The sequence below is a fragment of the Zingiber officinale genome, chromosome 8A (assembly GCF_018446385.1).
Source record: "Zingiber officinale cultivar Zhangliang chromosome 8A, Zo_v1.1, whole genome shotgun sequence".
NCBI classification, from domain to species: Eukaryota; Viridiplantae; Streptophyta; class Magnoliopsida; order Zingiberales; family Zingiberaceae; genus Zingiber; species Zingiber officinale.
This window is the reverse complement of record NC_056000.1, coordinates 63,801,490-63,825,328: the sequence shown is the minus strand read 5'-3', so window position 1 is coordinate 63,825,328 and position 23,839 is coordinate 63,801,490. Positions and strand designations below refer to the sequence as shown.

Genomic DNA, 23,839 nt, shown 5'->3' with positions numbered 1-23,839 from the left:
ATGAAAACCTTTCTTCTTCTATGTCATCATCGCTTCTTCCTCTTCTATATCGATTCTAATATTTGAATGATATATATATATATATATATATATAGATATATATATATATATATATAGAGATATATATATATATATATATATATATATATATATATATAGATATATATATATATATATATATAATTATCAAACAAATGCATAACATATGTTGAGTCAATCATTGAGGATATTCTATCCTTCCGAGTTAATATAATTGGTACATGTATGGATGTTTATTTCAATAGATTTGAGATTAATTTTTAACGAATTTTAAATATCTCGTTGGATGTCTATCCTCTCAGTGGATGTAAAGTGTCTGTGATTGTAAAATTCCTCTAATATTTAAAGAAAAAGTTTATCTAAAATGATAACTAAACCTGTTATATTATATAAAATTGAATGTTGGATGAACACATGAGCAAAAGACGATAGTTACAAAAATAAGGTTATTAAGATGAATACGCGGACATACAAAGATAAAATATTATAGAAAAAATTGGAATTGTAACTATTAAAGGAAAAATTTAAAGATGTATATTTAGCTGATTAATAAATGTTCCAGTCAAATAATGTAAAAATGTGATAAATATGAGAAATAATAAAAAGTCCAAAAGACTTCATTAGATAGGGTTTGATGGTTATTGGTGTGGTTGATGATTTTTTTTTTTCTTACATGTTTTTAGTTATTTATTCCAAGTAATGAAGTTACCACACCGGGTCCACTTTGTCCGGTTCGGTCAAAATAGGCTCGACCAACACCATCCAATGGTCCAATCCCAATAAACTGACGTAGCCTTAATCTTATCATCATTTTTGTAAATGATTAAAATCAAGTGGAGTTATTTGTAAAGTAAACACGTAAGTTAGCATTAATACAAAGCCCATCTCCTCTTTCTAAATATAAAATAGCCCCCTTGACTGTTTTCCTTAGGCCTCTCTGGTTCCCGACCTTCTCGTCTCTTTCGTCGCCCCCTCTTTTCCTTCTCAGGAAGGGAACGCGGAAGGCAAAGCCGACAAATCCAGCATTAGCCAGGCGGGAAGCGGGCGGAGGAGGGCATTGGCTGGCGAGAGAGAAGCATAACGACCATGGAGGACACCGCCGATCACCCCCTCCTTTCCCTCTCCGACGACGGGCAGGCATCCGTGGGCAGCCCTTCGTCTTCCTCCTCGGCTTCTCCGCCGCCGCCTCCCCCTTCTCCTCCCACGGTTTCGAGGGCCTCCAGGTACGATGATGACGATGACGACGAAGGCGACGTGTGCCGGATCTGCCGCAACGCGGGGGACGACGATAACCCCCTTCGGTATCCTTGCGCGTGCAGCGGGAGCATCAAGTTTGTGCACCAGGACTGCCTCCTCCAGTGGCTTAACCACAGCAACGCGCGTCAGTGCGAGGTAGGGTGGTTTCCGTGTCTGGATTCTATGGATTTGTGGTGTTAGGGTTTGGTTGCTCGTGCATGTCGTGCCCCTTTTGTTTTCTGGTCTCGTCTTGATTTAGTGCGTATTTTGGATGTTCTATTAGTTTCTGGTTGATGGAAAACATAGAAAAACATAGCGAATTCCTAGGGATAAAATGACCGGAAGATATGGCGGGACTTGAGAAGTCTCGTATTTGTGATTATATTGAGCTCGGGATGCTATGACTTGCTTGCTAGAACGCTGATAAAGATGAAACCATACACATGGACACGAGGAATAATAGCGTTAAGTCGTGATACAATTATGTTTTAGTTAAAAGAAGAAAACAAATCGTATTTAGATGTTAGTTTCACTCTTGGAGAAATGGCCATAAGATATGGAGCGACTTGAAAATGACCGGTAGATATGGAGGGACTTGAAAAGTCTGTCTTTGTGATTATATCGAGCTTGGGATGCTATGAATTACTTGCTAGAATGCTGATGAAGATGAATCCATACACATGGACATGAGGAATAATAGCGTTAAGTCGTGATACAATTATGCTTTAGTCAAAAGGGAAAAAAATTTCTTATTCAGATGTTAGTTTCTGGTTGATGGAAAACACTCTTGGAGAAATGGCCACAAGATACGGTTGGACTTTAAGAGACTCATCTTATGATTATATTGAGCTCTAGATGCTATGACTTACTTGCTAGAGGGTTGCCAAAGATAAAGCCATACGTAAGGTCATGAAGAATAATCAAGTTAGTTCATGATATAATTTCATTTTAGTTAAAAGAGAAAACTCATTATAATTTTGCACCTAGTTGGTAATTATCTTCTATGTTTTGTTAGTTATCTTTGATTCATGTGGTTTTACGGATGACTAAATCGCACACTATCATTTTAACTGACTAGATCACATGAAGCAGTGCATCCTACAGACTTCTGTTCTCTCTCGTCTCTCACCTCTTACTCTCATTTCTCACCTGTGACTCTTGCCTCTCTCGTCCTCTCACTTCTTACTCTCACAACGCGAGTCATGTTGGTGTCATCTCCTGTCACTATCTGCAATGAGAGAACACACAGAGTAATGATCTCTAGCTTTTCTCTTTGTCTTCATCAAGCTTTAAGTTAAAGGATGCAAAGGATGTTTATTTAAATGTCTCTTACTGACGTTATAGATGCTATAGTTGAAAGCTGGTACTGCATGAGTTATGTAAGTTTATGTTTTGTTAGTTATCCGTTGATTCATGTTGTTTTGCATAATACCTAAATGGTTGCTGTGCTTTAGTGTGAATTTTTATTCAAGACATTAAAGATGTTCCTATTTTGCGCTGTTTATCATCTTTCTGAAAATCTATTCCACCTATCTCCCAACTATGCATCCAAGCAATAAAGAGAAAAAAAATATTAATTTTCCATATTTATGTTGATTTAGGGACCCAATTTGTTTATTCTTTTTTGTCTGCGAGTCAATTCATTGCTTATGTAGTGAATGGTTCACTTTTCAATCAAATATACCATGACTAATATTATATGAATGTATTAGTATGAATGCTTTTCCTGAGTTTCATTTTATAATTGTGTGTCCCAGATGCAAGCGTCCCCATATTTCATTTATTTAAAATGCACCATTCAGTGTTTTTTGGCAAGTTTCTTTAGCCTTTTTTTGCAAGTGCACCAGTGATTTTAATATATGGTTCTTTGAATGGTTGGCTATGACTCCATTCAATATATCTCTCTGTCCAATTGTCTTATTGATTCATCATATTTTCAGGTCTGCAAACATACTTTTTCTTTCTCCCCTGTGTATTCTGAGAACGCTCCTGCAAGGCTGCCTCTTAAAGAATTTGTTGTTGGAACAGCAATGAAAGCATGCCATGTTATGCAATTCTTCTTACGGCTTGCTTTTGTTCTTTCTGTTTGGCTCCTTATGATACCATTTATTACTTTTTGGATTTGGCGCCTAACCTTTGTGAGGAGTCTTGGTGAAGCTCAGAGGCTATTTTTGAGCCATCTATCTGCTCCTGTAATACTCACAGATTGTTTACATGGTTTCCTACTTTCTGCTAGCATTGTGTTCATATTTCTTGGGGCAACCTCTTTAAGAGATTATTTTAGACATTTACGTGAACTTGGAGGTAATGATGCTGAGAGGGACGATGAAGGTCAGGAAAGGAACGGGGCTCGTGCTGTTAGGAGGTTGCCTGGTCCAGTTAACAGGAATCCTGCTGGTGATGGAAATGTTGAAGATGCTGGTGGAGCTCAAGGTATTGCTGGAGCTGGCCAATTGATTAGAAGAAATGCAGAAAATGTTGCTGCTCGATTGGAAATGCAAGCTGCTCGTCTTGAAGCCCAGGTTGAACAGATATTTGATGGACTAGATGATGCTGATGGCGCTGAAGATGTGCCATTTGATGAGCTTGTAGGAATGCAAGGGCCTGTATTTCATTTGGTTGAAAATGCTATAACGGTATGTCTGCCCTCTTGATCTGTTTATACTTTACACTAATACCTATTTGCAAATTAACTGGATTTTTTTTATTGCTTTTTATGTGACTTTGATAGTGCTTGACATATCTTTGAAGTAATTTAAAATAATGAAATTATAACATGTTTAACTCTTCTTCATTTATACTCTCTTGGGGCAAATCATGAATAAAAAGTAAATATAACATCTCGGTAATAATTTGATTGGATATACGAAACTTTAGATTTACTTTAAGTGGATGTTCAAGACATGAATAAAGTATGCAATTTTGTATATGATAGATGAAGATATAACTGTCAGATTGCAATGTTTTCAAGTTGTGTAAAGCAATGGAGTAGTTAAACATCTTTCTTTATTGTTAAAGATGAGAGGCAATTTTGAAATTACATTTTGGTAATGAGTACCTGAGTAGGATAGAAGTTTGAGATACCAAAAACATTTATTCTTATGTAGTTTAGGAGTTAGCATGGCATGCAGTAATTTTCAATGCTATATAGCCAAGGTATTTTGTCATCCAACCTACCAATGTGGTGGAGTTGAACTTTTGCGAACAGCCTAGCCTATATAGAGTTATTGTGTTGACTTTGGGAGAATAGCTAATATTACTAAGTTGAGTGCTTAGATTAATGATGGAGTATTGGATAAGCAAGGAAGAAGAGAGTGGTGATTCTAGGCCCTTTCTTTTGAGCTAGTAATTTGTTCTATGGCCCTGCTGTTGGATGCTCAATGACAGCTAACATGCTCCAAGTGATAAATGACCTTTGGATACACTTCAGGCCTCATGGTCGATACTGACAAAACTTAGGCATTAGGTGTGATTATCATCACTAGTAACATGGCACTAGGCTTGACACATGCAACTCCCAAAAGGGTCTTAGTTAGGCAATGTTGATGTAGCACTTTGCTCCTAGAGCTGTAAATGAATCCAGCATTTGTGAACAAGTTCAGTGTTCAATAAACATCCATAAATAAAGATAATGAATAATTTATGAATGAACTTATTTATTGACTTGTCTAAATCTTAGTTATGAATTTATTTTTCTATTTCTTATTCAAATATATAAAACTATAATAATCTATGCCCCCTTATTAACGATTCCATCACTTTCATTGCTATATTTACAATCAAATTGTCTATAATATGTTAAATAAGAAAAATAATATAAGTTTCATTGATTATATAAACGTTTTACCTCTAAATTATAAGGACAACAATGCCATTAGTTGAGCTCGATAAAAATGCTTGAGTTTGGCTCGATAATATATTTAATAATGAAGCTTGAACAAGCTCAATAAAAAAATAAACAAACTTGAACACAATTAACCTCGGCTCATCTCGTTTACACCCCTACATAGAGTCATGGGTACTCTTCATTTTTGTTGAAGCTTTTGCATAGTTAATTTTATTGTGTATTTTCTTAATCTTAAGATGGTACAGTGTACTTTTTCAAACATTTAATCTTCTGGGATGGAAACTAATTGGTTTATTTTAATTCTTATATTGTTATATTTAGCCATATCTTTTTTCCTATTGCTTCTTCCATTTACACTAAATTGTTTTTCTGGTGCTTTTACATGGATTATAAAATAATTATTTTTGATAATAAAAATTTCTTTTATGGCTTCCTGTTGTAATAATCTTCCAAATTATAATTTATTTTCCTTGATGCTTGACAGGTGTTGGCAAGCAATGCTATTTTCCTGGGTGTTGTCATTTTTGTCCCTTTCTCATTAGGGAGGATCTCTCTCTACTACATCACATGGTTCTTTTCATCAGTTTCTAGCCCAGTGACCGAAAAAGTTGTGCCCATTTCAGAATCAGCCCTCTCAGTAATGAATAATACATTGAAGAATGGACTGATTGCTATGAAGAACTTGTCAACTGAGAATCATGCGGATGGTGTCTTGGACCAGATACTGGAGGTGGTTAATGGATCCCAAATAGTGAATGCCACTGGAACGAATGAGATCTCAATCATTGTTGGCAGGACCACTGCTGCTGATCTTCTCAAGGGGACAATAGCTGGGTCCTCCCATCTTTCTGATGTGACTACCCTTGCTGTCGGCTATATTTTCATATTCTGCTTTGTTTCCTTTTATCTTGGTCTTGTTGCTTTGATACGATATAGTAGAGGCGAGCGCATTATATTCGGGAGGCTCTATGGCCTACTTGCTGCAGCAGAAGCAATTCCTTCTCTCCTTGGGCAATTTCTTGCAGCAATGAGACATCTGATGACAATGGTTAAGGTTGCATTTTTGTTGATTATTGAACTTGGAGTCTTTCCACTTTTATGTGGGTGGTGGCTCGATGTGTGCACTTTGAAGATGCTGGGGACAACAATTACTCAAAGAATTGAATTATTTTCTGCCTCACCATTAGCTAGCTCCTCGATTCACTGGCTTGTTGGCATAGTTTACATGCTCCAAATCAGCATTTTCGTCAGTCTTCTCAGAGGGGTAAAGCTGTCTTTTTTGGTGCTTAATTATTATATATAAATCACATCTGTAAACCTTGTTTAACAATGAATATTTCTGTTTCTGTAGGTATTGAGGAACGGAGTTTTATATTTTCTGCGGGATCCAGCAGATCCAAACTATAATCCATTCCGTGACCTCATTGATGACCCAGTGCATAAACACGCACGGCGTGTATTGCTATCTATTGCTGTTTATGGTAGTCTGATAGTGATGCTTGTCTTTTTACCCGTGAAGCTTTCTATGCGCCTCTTACCTTCTATGTTCCCTCTGGACATCACGTCAGTTGACTTTTTTTATTCATTTGACAGTTGAATTCTTGGTTTACCTGCATAACTAATGTAACATCTTTCATTATGCAGTATTTCTGATCCATTTACGGAAATTCCTACAGATGTTCTGCTGTTCCAAATTTGCATACCATTTGCTATCGAGCACTTTAAGCTACGTACAACAATAAAATCTCTTTTGCACCATTGGTTTACTGCAGTTGGTTGGGCTCTTGGTTTGTCTGACTACTTGCTACCTAGAGCTGAGGACAATGGAAACCAAGATGCTGGCAACATTGAACCAGTGAGACGGGACAGATTACACAATGCTCGCCTTGGTGGACCTCAACAGAATGATCTACCTTTGGTGCCAAGAATTGCCGCTGATGATCAAGGCAGGGATGATATTATCGGAAATGCAGATGTGGCTGAAGAATCTGATGCTGATGATCAAGCAGATTCTGAGTATGCACTTTGATACTTCCCACCGACACGATTTTTTTTTAACATGTTCCAGATTAGCTGAATTTTGCTTGTCCAGGAGCCAACTATGAGTAGCACACAATACTGTATGCTAACTGTTAATTTAACTTCCTGCAGGTATGGTTTCGTACTCCGGATTGTCTTTTTGCTAGTATTGGCATGGATGACTCTTTTGATTTTCAACTCTGCAATGATCATCCTTCCCGTCTCCCTCGGTCGTGCGCTGTTTAATGCCATTCCTAGACTTCCAATTACTCATGGCTTCAAGTGCAATGGTAACGTTTAGAATCCCTTTTTTCCATTAGAATTTAGTGGTTTGTCTTTCTCGAATTTATGGAAGTTGACACAGATTCTCTTGCCAGATCTCTTTGCTTTCAGCATTGGCTCTTACATCATCTGTACCACTGTAGCTGGAACAAGGTATTCTGTTGATTACATCAAAACCCGTAGACTACGTGTTTTGCTTTTGCAGACATGGAGGTGGGGAACAATTATAGTCAAGAGCTCTGCCCTTTTGTCAATATGGGTGGGTGACACTATTCTGATGACCTACGCACACACACACATTGGAACCCATTTTTCCGACTTTCTGTTGCTGACTGTTTTTTTCTCCAGATATTTATCATTCCAGTACTTATTGGTCTCTTGTTCGAGCTTCTGGTGATTGTGCCTCTGAGGGTGCCTGTGGATGAAAGCCCGGTATTTCTCCTCTACCAGGACTGGGCTTTAGGGCTCATCTTCTTGAAGATCTGGACTCGCTTGGTATGACCAAATATTTTCTAAACATGCATTACCTATGTATTCAATGGACTGATTTTGTTTGAGTTTATCTGCGGCAAGGTTGTTTTAGAATAACTAATGTCGGCCATTCCTCTGAATTAATTGGTCTCAATTTTGTAACAGGTGATCTTGGATCAGATGGCGCCACTAGTAGACGAAAACTGGCGTCGGAAGTTTGAAAGAGTAAGAGAGGATGGCTTCTCGCGACTGCAGGGATTGTGGGTGCTACGTGAGATAATGATTCCAATCGTCTCAAAGCTTCTGACTGCACTCTGCATTCCCTACGTCTTCGCAAAAGGCATCTTCCCTGTCTTTGGTTATCCGCTGATAGTGAATTCCGCTGTGTACCGTTTTGCATGGCTGGGATGCCTCCTGTTCAGTTTATTCTGCTTCTGCGCCAAGAGGTTCCACGTCTGGTTCACCAACCTTCACAATTCCATCAGGGACGACCGGTATCTCATTGGACGAAGGCTGCATAACTTTGGCGAAGTGTTTACCGGCGATCAAGAGTCTAGGTCTGACAGTCAGGAGTCAAACTCTGCTGATGCTGGTTTAATACTTCATGAGCAAGAGGCTGCCATGGGGTTGAGGCTTAGGCGAGCAAATCAACGCCAGCACATCAGGTAGGTTCTTAGCCCGAAGATGCGTGTACTCGACTCAATAGTTTGTTATACATAAACGTACCATTTAGGTTGAAGGTTATAACATGTTTTTTGATGGACTTAACGAAGTTGCTTGACGACTTTTTAAGTGACAGTATTCCCATAAAAGAAGCCACCGATATTAATTGATGAGTTTTGATGACCATTAGATGCTGTTGTAAGTAGCGTTCCCTCCTTTTTTTATCGACCACGCGGTATGTAATTTTTATCAAATAAATTTCAACTGTTTAGGACTCTTTTTTTATATGTTGTGTGCTTTAAGAAGGGCCTTTTTTTCCCTTCTCTTCGGTTCCAGGCTTAGTCTTGATATGTATTTTCAATTGAATAAATTCTCTAGTTTTTACTCTAGGGCTAATCTGTAGAACGATGCACTGCTTCTTAGCATTTTGATCTATCGACTGTTTTTCCTCTTTTTTCGTGGATATGATAGATAGATGTGATGACGAAGGTAAAATTGTTCATATGAATATTATTATAATTAATAGAAAAAAAATGATTTTTATAATGGTGATTATGTCTAGTTGAAATATTTGGTTTTTGACTCTTTATAATCATGTGGGATTGCCACTTGCTTGGTCGGGCCAAGCCAATTGACTCGGTTTGGCCTCCTAATTCGATTGGCCCACCTGACTCTTTGTTAGATCAACTCGAATGGTCCATGTATTCGATCAAATTGGTCCGGTTGACTTGTTTATGGTCAAACTGGCCTCTTGGGGCTACTTGATAATCTATCAAACTGGCGTAGTCTACCTTCCAATCCTTACAAACTGGCAACATTGATGTAAATTTTTTGCAACTAAACGTATAAATAATTATTCCATAAAAAAAATCATAGAAAATAATAGGCTAACTATTTCATGATCTAAATGCAACGTTAATGACAAAACATGTGAGTGCATTAGCTAAGGTTTCCCCAAGGCATGGCGCAGTGGGAAGACGTTTGGTAGGGATTCATAGACTACTACTACGGTTCGAATATAATTTGTGTAAAAACATGGACGCCTCCGGAAAACTGTGAAGACCATCGAGTCAGTGAAGCGACCACACGAATGCAAGTGCCACCATGAATGATATCCCCATGCCAGAATAAGTAATCCACTTGTCTATGCTATGGCGTCGCTCGATTAGCTTCAACACAGTATTTGATAGGCCAACGGTATTAAGGATGTCCAGAGCCTTCCTTTGGGCTCTCTGCATAAAAAGAGAAACAAAGGGAGAGAAAAAAAAATGATCCAGGTTTCCATATGATGTCTAGCAAAGTATTCATTAGAAGGTTACTCATGGAAACCATGCCAAGATTTGAGAATTATTTGGATAGAATTCAGACACCTTCAAGAGATCCCGTTGATCGGCATACTTGGACAGAACCGCCACTCCAGTTGTGTAAGCTTCTTCCAGCATCATCGATGAATTTCGAGCTGATTGCATTGCTTGTGCTTCCTCATCAAATATTCTCAGAACATGTGCAGAGCCACTGTTCTGCAGCAAGCATTTCTTCCTTAGTTATGCAGCATAAAAGGATATCTAACAAAATGTGTGGGGAGTTATTTGGTTCATAATTTTTTTTTTGTTTTCGTTTCATTTTTCTAAAAATAAAACTTGGAAATTGAGTTCATCTCTCGTAAATTCAAAAGGCTCAAAAAGTTTTTTTTTTCTTTTCTTGAATTCTATTTTCTGAATGGGAAACTGAAAGTAAAAAAAATCATGAATAGAATAATAGTTTTAAAGAGCACAAATCAAGGAAATGAAGGTTGAATCTAGAGTTTGATGATTCTTACAGCTCCTCCTGGGAATTCTGCCCGTTCCCTGTCTTCAAGTTCAAGCATTCTATTCTGTTGCCGGAACAATTGCTTATCGAGACTTTCTTTTAGTGAATCAACTTTTTCTGCTACCACTTCTACTTTTCTTTACCAACACAAAGCAAGGAAGAGATCAGAAATTTCCAACCAATAACTGAATGAAAACATTAAAAAAAAAACTTTGTTTCAGTAAAAAGATAAGCCAAACATTTCAAGGAAATTACATTGCCTTGGTTTATAAACCCGTAAGACGAACATATACTTGCATCAAAGAATCAAAAAATTATTTGCCATAAGGTTACTAAGATGCTAATCTGAAGAGTTTCCATCTAACTCCCAAACATGCAGTAATCAGTTAATTTCTTACCTCAAATCAATGTATTGGAACATCAAAGTATCAACAAATTATTTACTACAAGGATAACTAGAAGGTAATCTGAAATTTTCACAACTCCATGTAATTCTATCTAAATTATAATAACAGGTAGAAGAATTTTAAGTCGAAACAAAGACTATACAACATCAATTTATCAAAAGATAGTTTTACTCCTCTTTCCGTCATCCTTTGCCAATCTCTGTAGCTTACTTACTGCTGCTCATGTCAACGAGCTGCTCACTGTTATGGCGAGAGCAGCTCTTCAGCTGCTCCTTTGAGAGTCTGCAGCTCACAGTGCATTCCACTTTGGCATGAGCTGTTTGGGTGAGTCCAATGGCGAGAGAGGAAGAAGGGGAGTCGAGGGAGGAGAATGGATCTTTTAATCTTCCAATTTACTACTCTCACTAACTTTCTCTCCAAGAATCAAGAACCAAGAATCGTATAATCTATTTCCCTCATTCTTTCCTAAATTTTCTCTCTTCGCCACTTCTTCTCCTTGTAAATAAAGAACTTTAGGACGATGAATAAAGAAAAACCAAGTACTCGAAAGCTCGATGGGATGCCTGCACTTTGACTTGTCTGAATTGACTAATTTTTCCTCAATAACTTCCAAACATAATGATATATGAAGCATAGTCAGTAGTTTTTTCTCTTAGCATTCCCCTCTTTGCTAGAGAACCAGTTTCGTCATATTACTATCTAATTCTTATAGGTGAATGTATCAAGACCAGCTAATCAAAATATCGATACGCCAATTCAAGAACTTTATCCGCAGATCAACCGATCAACTTCAAAATTTTCATTCCTGACTGATACGACTAGAAAATTAAAAATCCTAGCAATCCCCACACCAACCAAGAGGAAAACTCTCACGATCGGAACCATAGGACAAAATTGTCTAGCAATTTGGATCTCATACCTCTTCCAAAGGTCACGCTGGCCTCTGGAGGGAACCGAACGCCAGAGGTGTTTCATCTCGGCGCAGAGGGATCGGATCTGGGCGATGTCTCTCCTTATTTCTGTCGCAAGCTCCCCCGGATCCTCGACCGAAGGCACCAAGGACGACGACGAAGCATACGAGGAGTAGGAGGATGGCGACGACGAATCCAGACGTTCAAGGCGCTCCAGCCCACCCGTGGCGCGGAGGAGCAACCGCTGCGCGCTGTGGTAGATCTCCGATAGGGTTCCTCCGCCGCCTCCGCTGCCGCCTGCTTCCATTGTAGGCGATCCCTGTGAGTGAGCAGCGAGAGATGAGAACGAGGGAGAAGCGCGTCTATCCTTAGTTTATAGGAGGCCGCACCTGTTTACTTGCAGAGAAGGTAAGTGAAGATGGAATAACAAGCCAAATCAAATGTCACCCAATAAATACGTATGTGATGTATAAGAGCATATATATATATAATCACTATTAAAATATTAAATAAAATTTAATAAATTAATTTCAAAGATCATTAATAAATTTTTATTAGACGACTCAATTCTTTATATATATATATATAAATATATATATGTTTAAAAAATATTATTTAATATAGGTATATAAGAATAACCTCTATATATAATAGTTATCCTTCTGGACCTTACTCGAGACATCTCCAAAATGTATTAGAGGCATCTTCATTAATTTTTTTTTTTTTTTTTGAGACGTCTCAATTCAATATAGTATAATTTTTATTTATTTATTTTAAAGTTTCTGAAGTTAAATTAATTAGATTTTATTTTTAAGGTTTAAAAATTAGGTTATAGTAGTTATATAAATTTTTAAAATATATATTATTTCATATAGTTCTATAAGAATAACGTTTTAATATATATATATATATATATATATATATATATATATATATATATATATATATATATATATATATATAAGAGGTAATTAAATTTTGTGTTTAGCGTTTAAGAATTAGGTTATAATTTTCAAATTAAAAAAATTAAAACTTAAAAAATTTTAAGTACTCACAATATATATATTTAAACAGCCTAATAATATTTTTTAACTCGGGGTTAAATCAATTAAATTTTATCTCTAGAATTTAATTGTTGGATTATAATGTTTAAATTTAAAAATTAGATACTCACGAGGTATGATATATGTTTAAGATTTAGAAAATATTAAAGAACAATTGAGACATCTGAATATTTCAACACTGTTAAAAAAAATTGATAAAAACACTTTCAATGTAAATTGACAAAGACACTTCCAATGTATCGAAGACGCCTGAGTTAGGATGCACATGAATCGTCATGTGGCAATTTTATATATTTATAACGTGGCATCTCATTTTCTACAAGTTCTAGGCATTATCAATAGGGGTGTCATTATCTGACACGAAATGTCAGTAATATTATTTTGAAAAATAATTTCTCTCTTAATGTTTCAACAGAGTGGAAAATAACACTTGCAAGACGTGGAGCATGATTTGCAAGTGATCACAGGTAGCATAGAATTGCATTCTTCTACTAATAAGTCTTTTGAAAGAAGTTCAATAGAACTTGAAAGAAATAAAAATGAGTTAGAGTTGCATTCTTCTACTAATAACTCAGCTAGAAGAAGAAAACCCCTCCCTATCAGAACTTGCATCTGATTTAGAAGCCCAACTAAAATACATAAAAAATGACAAAGAATCCATCCGGCTGGACTTAGAAGATACAAGCTCACTTGCTGCTGCTGATTTGAAGAATGAAGTCGAACATCAAAAGGTAGAAACTAGGTTACAGAAAGCAAAACTAAAACAAAAGCTACAAAAGACAAAAAACCGCTTATTGGAAGTGTTAGAGGAGTCTGATCTATTGAGTAGATTAAATACAAAACTGCAGATTACAATTGAAAGTCTTATACTCTTCACAAACTAACCGAAATGTTAAAGATGTAGGAGATAGAGTTGCATCGACAGGTTACACTTCACGAAATTGACAGGTTACACTTCTCGAAATTGAATTGGATGAGAAAAAAAATAATTATTTCTATAAGCAAGTTGAACTACTAGAACTGAAAATTGATACGATTCGAGCAGAAGGCTATATCCGAGAGTGAAGATGATAGGCACAATTGGGTTGTGTTGCAAGAAAAAGTTTTGCTATTAGAAACAAAATAGGGAGGGGTCTCACGGAAAGACGACGGCGGTAGGGACAACGTGGCGTCGGCGGCTCTCAATAGACAACGGCGGCAACGACGAAAGACGGCAGGGATCGGCGAGCGAGGAACGCCGAGGTGAGGGTTGCGAGGATCGAAGAGCGAAGAAGGCAACTCTCAACAGACAACGGCGGTAGCGACGAAAGACGGCGAAGATCGCCGAGAGAGGAGCGTCGAGGCGGGGATCAGCGAGCGGCGTCAAAAGTTAGGTTTAAGAAATAAACGGAAAGTTCAAATGATGCGACAAAGAAAAGAAACATAAAAGGAAAAAAACCGCAAGAGATGTCACATTGGATGCCATGTTAACTGTGCATACAGGCGTGTAAAATAAGATCGCGCGAAATATCAGTATTGTATATGTATATACCTCGAGTCAGGATGCACAGGAATCCGCATGTGACAGTCCACAGTAGATATCATTGCCGAAACTTTGATCCACAGTTTCCATTGTATGAACAACATCCTTTACATCATTAAGTTTTCCCTCTCAGTATTATAGGTTAGCCTGCCTATAGAAAAACCAGGGATGTTTGCTGTTCTATGAACAAGTCTTTGACGTATCGTAGTAGGTTTCAAAACCATCTCATGGCTTGCCACCACGCTGAGAGTTGATGGATGATATTCCAGATCACTTTCTTACCTGGATCTCCAGCCAACTTCAGTCCCATCCCCAAGCCGAGCCAACTGCTGCAGAGAAGGCAGTAACTCATCCAACCTGAAAAGGAATCAGTATAAAAGGGGAAGAAAAGTACACTATGGAAGAATGGATTCGGTTAGCAGGGAAAGGAAAAGAATCGTTTGTGATCATCACTTTATGAGCCATTTGTGGAGGCTGGTAGTGGTGGATAATCCTTTCTCATGATTCGAATCGGCTTGATTAAAGCATCAAGGTCATTGTTCTGCAAAGCATCATTGCCTGATTCAAAGTGGGATGGAGGTGTATCATCCTCGGAGACCATGAAACTTGCTTCATCGTCAATTTCATCAGCGGCAAGGGCAATGAACTCAGTAAACTGACCATTGCAGAATAGGTCATTGGCCTTCTTTACAACTTTTTTATCTAAAGAAACTACCAATGGCTCGCCAACCAAGCTAATGTCAGAACCGAAGTAACGCCCCCAGGTGTTGCCTTGTACCACGGTGTCTTTCCTCTTCTTTGTCTTGTTTTTGGTTTTTGGGTGATGAAGCTTGCACTTGGATCCTTGTAGACATTTGCCTGTCGCTTGATAGATGGGGCACACATAACTGTGTTTCTTACAGCACTGCAAATGGAAACACATAAAATTAGGTACATTCTCATTAACTGATCGGGTTAGAAAATCAGTTCCTTAAAAAAGTAATAGAAAGCATATACCTCATCACCATCAACACAGTATCCCTTAAGAAAGCCTTCACAGACAGAGGCATTGGGGTTGACATTTACGTGCCGATAAGAGCAACTTGTATTGGTGCATAAACCTGCACAGATAAATGTCATCAAACAGATCTTTATGCAAGAGAAAAGTCATACAAGTTGGACAAAATTCAAACAGGACTCAACCTTGTAGGAAGTAGGAGCAATCTGGCATTCTTTCTGGAATGATCTGTATGGTAATGTTTATGTCAATTTGGCATAGAAGAGATTGCGAAGGAACTTATAACAGAACCAGGTAGCATATATAAAAAACATCTTCCACCTTGTGAGCAAGCTTGCAGTCCATATTTGAACATGAACCATTAAGAAATTTGGTGCAAATGGCAACTTTAGATGGGTCATGAATGTATGGGCACTTCCCTCCCTTTTTATTGCACTTGCCGAACCGAGTAAAGAATTGGCAGTATTGATTCTTCTTTGCCAAGCGCAATCTGGCGGTGTGCAAACTCCATCTAACTTTTTCACTGGCCAAGATGCGAGTAAGTTTCTTTGGATCTCTGACAAGCTGGTTACCATTACCTATCCGAATATATCTCCTGGAAAAGATGAAAACAAAACAATGAAACACATAACTGCCAGAAATATGATAATCAAAAAGCATTGTGAATAAGCATATGATAATCATACTCGTTATTGCCTCCCAATAATTTCTGTGGAACCGAAGATACACTGTAGTTTCTGATTCCCTGATCATTAGCACATGACTGCTCATCTGCACATTGATCCAGAACAATGTATTGCCACAAAAGCATTGTGAAACAGGATTAAATCCATAGTATAAAAGATTGGGTGGTGAACTTAACCAAGAGTCTAGAACTGAAAATGGAAAGCAATAGCAGGACCAAGGAAGAGACAAGTGCTATCTACTGTATGTTGATTACCTTGAGATCAGTATGTAATTAGAATTGATTTCAAAGATAAGAATATTACTAGTGTTGCTATAGAATTGCATAGAATTTTATAACGAATAAGAGCCATTCAACTAACCCCAAATAGTTGGGGCTGACAACTTGCTGATATTGATGTTGATGAGTTTAATGCAACAAGAGACCCACATGGTACTGGAATTAAAGATAAGTTAGAAAATTAATAAATAATTTAGCATGGAATAAGACTGATAAGTATTGCATATGCTTCATTCACCACAATCATAGGGAACAAGATGATGAATCCTATTTTCCTTATATGCATCTTCAAAGTTCCTTGTGGCCCAATAATCATTTTACTTGCCATCCAAATAAGGATACATGAAATGGCAAGAATCTTTTCTTTCATGTTTGTTCCCTATGCATCCACAAGTGCAGTCTTTCCTTATATCCATTAGGCACTTATAAAGGTGAGCCGCAAAATTGCTTTCCATTAATTAATAGAAAACAAATAAATGAATTCATAATTTCAACCAAGGCAGGATAGGATCTCCTGATCAAGATTAAGCACCAAAACTTTGCTGGGTAATCATGTTGTCTATCTAACATCCTCCGACAATATTCCAGGGGTTATTTTCATGCTGTAAAATTAATAGGATGAACTGCAATGGTATGGAGCCACTTCAGGAGAAAAGGTTGGCTCTTCAACCTGGCCTGACAATAAACTAAGATTGGACCAGATTAGAGCAACATCTTAAAGTTAGTATATAAACCAAGGCTTAGCTTGGATGCACAAAATAGAATGTTAATATTCATTATGTGTGTTACTCGGGCTCAGGTATGAGTACTATCAAGGGTGCAGATCTAAGTACTAGCACAAGCGTCCAATAAGAGTTCTGATATGAAGAACTAATAGAGAGACCTCTTTGCTTCTCCCATTGTACCCCTCTTCTTGCGGAGCCCCTTTTCCCTCGGTCCATAAAAGACAAAATTTAGGACTCAAGAGGAAATTCTCATTGCAGAGATCAATTGAACAATTTGCATATCGTAGATGGTTAATTGTTGCCCACCTTGTCCTTTCAATTCCACTAGTATACTGTCGTTAGCTTTGTTGGTTTCCTTTCTATCCCCAAAGCCTTGTTTGTTTTGGAGGATACTCAGGGGAAATAGCATCTTTCATTTTCTCTTTCCTTTCCGGCAGTACAGACAGTGTTAGGTCATGTAAATATACATTGAAACCAGAAGCAATTGTAAACATGTTGGAGAAATTTCTTGAAAGAATAAAATTAAGCTAGGATTTAAATAATCAAAAAGTTACCTAACTATAAATAAGAAAGTCCTGATTTTCTTCATACAAAAAATCCAACATAATAGTTAAACAGGCATCGTTATAAGTTCCTACCATTAGGAATCAAGATGAGGACCAAAACTAGAGCAACCAACAGATATAGAATACAACCAATCAATCAACCTTCAATCATTTCAATGTACCAAAGCTCAGCATAATGAACACCCAAATGCAGGCTGATAAGGTTGTAGATGAACCAGTTATGTTTGTGATTAAATGATTTAAGTCCTTTGCTCATGGGTGTGTTTATCCCTTGGGCTAGTTTATCAAACCTTGCGAGTTAAGAAAATTATGTATCATATAAGCATTGATCAAGGTTGCAGTAGCTAACAAAAACAGGTGGAGCATTCAAGCGAAAAATCTAGGCTGGACCAAAGCCATTGACCAAGACCATACAAATAACAGGAACTGCTCATTTTTTGTAAAATATTCACAAGAATAACATCAAGATTCAAATAATCTAATCATTTTAATGATATAAAAAGAATAACTTACTAAGTACGGAATTTATACTATGTTTAAGGCCAGAAATGGAGAAAAGATTGTTTTGTTCTCTGTTCTTCTTCTCAACTTCAGCAACTGCCAATTCAGCCTCCTGTGATAAAGATGGATCAATTGATAAGTTAAGGCTGTGATCATCACCAGTTTCAGAGAGATAGAATTTGACTCGACAGAGATAGAAAGCAAGTGGGTTATGAGAATGTAACTAACAATAAGCATAAAATCATCTATTCCAGCACCTATTGTATGGATTTTAGCCAACTCAAAGGAAAGTCAACAATAGCCTAAGTCAGAGACAGATTCTAAATTCCATTTATAAAATTACAGACCCTCAAAGTATCATAATCCACAAAAGTGTCATCCTCCCCTAACCATCTATTACAATCAACTAGTTTTAAATGTTTATCTATTATAGCCATTACATTTGCAAACATCACAATTCTCCATAATTTGACAGTTCGATTATGGAGTTCGACAAATGTCCTATATAGATAAACAAAAAATGAAACTAAGAAAGGTTTGATTAAAGGATTGCATAGAAAGATTACAATCTAAATCATGCATGAGTTGAACATTCCATGGATCTACACTATCAGGTTTAGAAATTGATAATTTCTATAAACATACAAGCGAATTCACAAAAAATTCTAATACCTATATGTGTGCGGAAAACTTAAAATGTAAAAGGAGGTTTTGTTCTCCATCTACCTTATTGACTACTTTTGAGCGTCTTTGCATGGACCTTGACCATTTCAAACTAGATCTACCAAGACGTGATACCCCAGACTTCTTCAGAAAAAACCCATCAGTTCGCTGTGTGTAGAGTGTATCCTTTTTCTTTGCAAATTGCATTTTCAAACTGTATAAATCATGGAAATAATGCTTCATAAGTTAGTTTCAACACAATACTGTGAAGAAACAAATGGGAAAAATAACTTATAATGATAAACCATGAAATGAAAAATCAAGGGATCTCATTCTTCACACAATAGCTTACCTTTGTAGCAATGTAGCTCTCTTCCATGGAAATAGGTAGGGAAGAACCTTTATACGAGGTAATGATGAGATGCTCTTTTTAGATGGTCGTTTTCCACTCAATGTCCAAACATGAGAAAAGCTGGAGTACTTATGTCGTTTGTCTTGAGCTTCATAAAAAAATTAGTGAAAATAAGCTTTATCTCTCATTCTGAGTATGGATACTTATCAAATCTATCATTTGAGAGTTGTCTAAATCCACATTATAAAAAGTAAAAACTAATCGATTAGATATAGCAAGGATGGTAATTGCTAAGGCTCAGTAATTCATCTATATTTGCATGTCTGAATAATCATAGAAGTGACAAATAAGAGTTGAAGAATATGATAACAACATATGGAGAGTAAGTGAAATAATCTTCAGTACAGACCTTTGTTCAATTTTTTCTTGGGTAGAGTAGAAGTTACACCATTTACAGTAGATACAGAAACCTTCTGCCCACTCATGTTTCCATTTCCGGGAAGAAGCACAACATTACTTTGACCTTCTGAAGAATAGACATTCCTTATAAGTTGGTTCTTGTTTTTCCTATAGTAATAATCAGATGAAGCTGAGGAAATTAATGGCGGACTCTTATCCAAAGAAGAATTAACTGAATCATTGACTTTATGCCCTGAAGCAGCAACCAACTGATTGGACCTGTGTTTCACATATATCACACTCTTACCCAAAGGTTCGCATATTTTATCACTTGTGTCATTCTGATCATTGATACCACCAGAAGGCAGAATGAGTGGATTATCCTGAACATCAGTTGTAGCTTCAGCAACAGAATTCTCTGGCAAGCCATGAGGAGCTTCAGACGAATAAACAAAGGTGGAATCTGATAATTTTGCAGCAAGAGGCAAAGGAGGTGTTTTTGGTCTCTCGAAAGTAGTACTAGGGCAGTACAGAATATTGTTCCTAGAATTCATGCTTTTCTCCATGATATCTTTAGTCAATTTTCTTGTACTTCCCAAATACTGTGATGGCTGTGTAGGTTCTGTAGACAGTTTGCTCTCAAAAGAAGGATTAGAGCGAGCAAGAATATTGTTTGCACAACCATGACTTCCATAAACAATGTTTTTCTCTGTGATACCTTTGTTTAATTTTCTCGTACTTCCCAGAGACTGTGATGGCTGAGAAGCTGATTTCCTAATAAGACTGTTACCTTTACGAACATAAGAATTATGAATCTTTCCAAGCTTCCTTGGGGATAGTTTTGACAATGAACCACCTTTTTGAGATCGTAGAATCACCTGAGAAATTGAAGAGGGAGCATCCTTTCGATGCCAAGTCTTGTGTCTCAAACTCAAGTGTGATTGAGTTGATTCCTTGGAACAATTAACTGAGTTAGCTCGAATTGGAGTATCTTTTGGAAGTCCAACAGTTGGCATTGTCTTCTGGTTCAAATGTTCTTGTCCATTCACAGCTTTTGATTCCATGGATTTTTGTTTCGCAGTATCATCTGATAATAAGTTAGTTTCTTTCTCAAACATAGGTTTACAACTAATGTTCTGAGCACCTTCAACTTCTGGTGCCAAGGATTCTCTGAAAGCCAACAAATATTTGTCTTCTGTGATAACTTTCTGATCTTGGTCACAAATATCTTTAATCAAACCATCTTCACTGCAACCATATCTATCGGCCAACCCTGAATGCAACCGTTCTGGAGCTACACAAGGTAAAGCATCTTGAACTTCACACATGAAAATGGATGAATCTACTAAATCTTCCTCCCTAGGTTTCAAGTTATCAGATTGAGGTGATTTGACATTAGCATGTGAGGCAAGGCAGGCATCTTTCTCATCTGTGGTAATATCTGGAAGGTATCCATCTGAAGCTGTATCCATGAACTGTGGAGGAAAGTTGACTAAATGATTTTGTATTTCCATGCACAAATAAACATCACTCATTGTGGAGTTACCTCCACTAATTTCCTTGAGCTCTTTTGCATCAACATCAACCTCTATGTGCTGGTTGCCAATAGTATGCTGTTTCATTTTTAAGTTGTCACCAAAGATGCTATGACTGGTTAAAGAGGAGGTCATATGGCAAACTGGCATGACTAACTGCTCACTCTTTCTCAGTGGTGATGAAGAATACTCACTGGAAAATGTAACAAATTCTTTGTCAAGGCCTCCCACTTTCTTATTGTCATCTGACCCCTCAAAATTTTGACTATCATGATTCTCATCTATGGTGTTCTGAGCCTGGAGAGCTGATGACAATTGCTCAGTTTCATCATCTAGTTTACCCTCAAGACTGACATGATTGATGGGACTTGAACTGCCAGTGTTTAAATCTCCAATATCCAGTAATGCATTGGCACAGTTTTGATCAAGAGTTTGACCAACTTCAATAAATTGCTTTCCCTTTTCCTCTTCATCACACCTAGATGGATCAGTCAAAACACTCTGCTTTGCAGTCTCTGTGTCTACCAATTTTGAGTGACAAGACCCTACATTAACACAAGTAGCAAGTTCAATTTCCTGTTTTTCTACGATACAGTTTGTTTCTTTGACACTTCCACCAATAACAGAATGTAAAGTTTCTTCTTCTTCCCTTACTTTCTCATCCATCAACTCTTGCCCTTTGTTCTCATCCATTGTCACAGTGCTAATAGCCCTCCTTGAAGAATTCTGACGGCTGTCATTATTTACATCTTTAATAGAGGAACTTCCCTGATTATCTGAAGCTTCTGGATCATCTAGCTTTTTCTGAGAACTGTTCAGTGTGAGCATCTTAGAGATTCCATCCTTTGCCTCAAGAACCAATGAACCAGAATCAACAGGAATAGCAAATTCCTCTCCCTTCCTTGCCAACTTCTTTTTCACTAGCCTTTTAGGTGTCGACCGCTCCTGACCTTTTCCATCATAATTAAGTAAGGCTGATCTCGGAGAAGATGCATCACCAACCAAACTACTTGATTTTAGTGAGAAATTAGGTGTGATTACTTCTAATTGATGCTTTACAGAAGTAGTGGGCTGAGAAACTAAGTCAAAAGGTGAAGTGTGAAACAACGGTTTCTCCTGTAGTCTGCTCCAGACAGATACCCCAGATTGTAACCTAGATAGAGCACTAGGCCTCTTTGCTGGTTGCTTACTGGATGTTGATACTATAATTTGCTCCTTCCCTCTATTGAAGAACGTAGCACTGGGCCTCATTGCAATTTGTTTCTCTGGTGACCATATTATGATTTGGTCATTCTCCTTGTTGGAGGGCTTTCTCTTACCTCTGTTGTCTCCAAAGTAATTTTCCTCACAGGAATAGACTGTGCGTGTGGTGGGCGCATCATATACATCTGAAGTGGTTTCAAATTGCCTGTTTATGTGAGAATAAGAATTGCCATGAGATCGCATTGTGGGAAATGGTGACCTAAGATGCCGCTCCAAAATAGGACCAAGTTCTCTCGTATCCTCTCTATCTCTACCTATATCCCTATTCCTATCCGAATAAAAAGGCATATGCAGTGGTCTTTCTCCTGTGCTATCCTCTCTATCTATATCAGAGTAAGATTTCATCGGTGGCAGCAAATACCGCCATTCAGCTACAGAATCAGCTTCCCTCTTTCCATCTATGGCAACAAAGTCCCGTGGAGCCCTAGGGGAAGAGGCGCACGGTGGAATTGTAGAAGGATTGGGAAGCAAGATACGGTGAGGATGGTCGATCTCTTTGTCCCAAACCCTAAGATGCTTCTTACTTGGACCTCCCAAGTGCTCCTCCAGATCAGTGTCTTCCAACCATCGAGGTCTCTTCCTTCTTTCCAAATCTACAGCAAGTTCATCCCTATAAAGATTTGCACGGGAACAAGCCACATGATGCCGCCTTTCCTCATCCTCCCACCTCAACCGAAGCAAATCTTGGCTCTCGTCGACGACCACCCTAAATCTATCGTCATTAAAAACACGACTTTCCGGGGAATCTCGCACGAAATTCTCTCCGTTGCCCATGAGATGCGGCCGGAGAGAAGGGTAGCGATCTTCGGGAAGGGGCGAGCGGTCAGGGAATCTAAGCGGCAGCTGCGAGAACGGATCTATTTGATAAGGGACTCGAAGGCGGCCGCCGCCGCCGCCGCCGTCGACGACGGGTAGGCGGGTTTCGTGCTCGTGGCGGAGAGATCGGGCGTGATGGCTAGGATAGGGCTGCGGCGAGGGTGTGGACGAGGGGAAGGAAACATGGTGGTGGTGGTGGTGGTGGTGGTGGGATTGATGAGAGTAGTAATTGGGATCCACCAAGTGGTGAGGCGGCGGAGGGTGCGGATCGTACCTGGATCTGGCGGCGAGGCGCGGGGAATCCAGCGGATCCATCGGCGATGCTGGATCGAAGGCCTGCGGGGGAAGAAGAGGAGGAAGCGATCGTGGAGAGGCGAGGAATTGGTAAAGGCAATCGACGATTCGATGACGATAAACGAGAGCTCGTGGAATCGATCAAGATATGGGAAAAGCGTAATAATTAAATCATTTATTATTAACAACTCTTTCATAGTCAACTTAAATATGAAGGGTAAAAATGAAAAGGACGGTTCAAATTATGTAAACTATTAAAAAAAACATCCTTTTAAAAAAAAAACTCAAAATGATATCAAAATGATATTTTATTAGAGATTTTTTCTCAAAAATACTTTTACTTTTGGATATTATAGTACTTATCCATTCTAAGAGTATTTACATCAATTTTTCTATTACTATATCTAAAATTTAGGATAAATGACCCACTTTATTAAATTTAGATAATCATTTTTCACTACACACTATATCAAATACCCTAAAATTTCCATCAT

General features: G+C 37.9%; 3 protein-coding genes across 4 annotated transcripts; 1 reads left to right on the top strand and 2 right to left on the bottom strand.

Moving 5' to 3' along the window:
* Positions 1–955: 955 nt before the first annotated feature.
* LOC122009292 (probable E3 ubiquitin ligase SUD1) lies at positions 956–8,730 on the top strand. Its single transcript, XM_042565401.1, has 9 exons — positions 956–1,431; positions 3,216–3,911; positions 5,607–6,386; positions 6,474–6,685; positions 6,767–7,138; positions 7,274–7,431; positions 7,519–7,682; positions 7,772–7,918; positions 8,060–8,730. The coding sequence occupies exons 1-9, from the start codon at positions 1,126–1,128 to the stop codon at positions 8,561–8,563; spliced, it is 3,339 nt and encodes a 1,112-aa protein (XP_042421335.1). The 5' UTR covers positions 956–1,125; the 3' UTR covers positions 8,564–8,730.
* Positions 8,731–9,422: 692 nt separating this feature from the next.
* LOC122009291 (membrin-11-like) lies at positions 9,423–12,068 on the bottom strand. The gene is made up of 4 exons (XM_042565400.1): positions 11,693–12,068; positions 10,377–10,503; positions 9,928–10,077; positions 9,423–9,789 (listed from the first exon to the last, which is right to left on the bottom strand). The coding sequence occupies exons 1-4, from the start codon at positions 11,989–11,991 to the stop codon at positions 9,628–9,630; spliced, it is 738 nt and encodes a 245-aa protein (XP_042421334.1). The 5' UTR covers positions 11,992–12,068; the 3' UTR covers positions 9,423–9,627.
* A 2,241-nt stretch (positions 12,069–14,309) lies between these two features.
* Positions 14,310–23,494, bottom strand: LOC122009290. 2 transcript variants are annotated; one of them, XM_042565399.1, is made up of 10 exons: positions 19,448–23,494; positions 19,039–19,186; positions 18,750–18,900; positions 18,036–18,135; positions 15,954–16,038; positions 15,589–15,862; positions 15,453–15,495; positions 15,267–15,370; positions 14,724–15,174; positions 14,310–14,627 (listed from the first exon to the last, which is right to left on the bottom strand). In XM_042565399.1, exons 1-9 carry the CDS (start codon positions 23,364–23,366, stop codon positions 14,725–14,727), a joined length of 5,274 nt encoding a protein of 1,757 aa, XP_042421333.1. In that variant the 5' UTR covers positions 23,367–23,494; the 3' UTR covers positions 14,310–14,627; position 14,724. The 2 variants fall into 2 exon arrangements, with proteins under 2 accessions (XP_042421333.1, XP_042421332.1); XM_042565398.1 differs by having other exon boundaries at positions 14,310–15,174.
* Between the last annotated feature and the right edge of the window lie 345 nt (positions 23,495–23,839).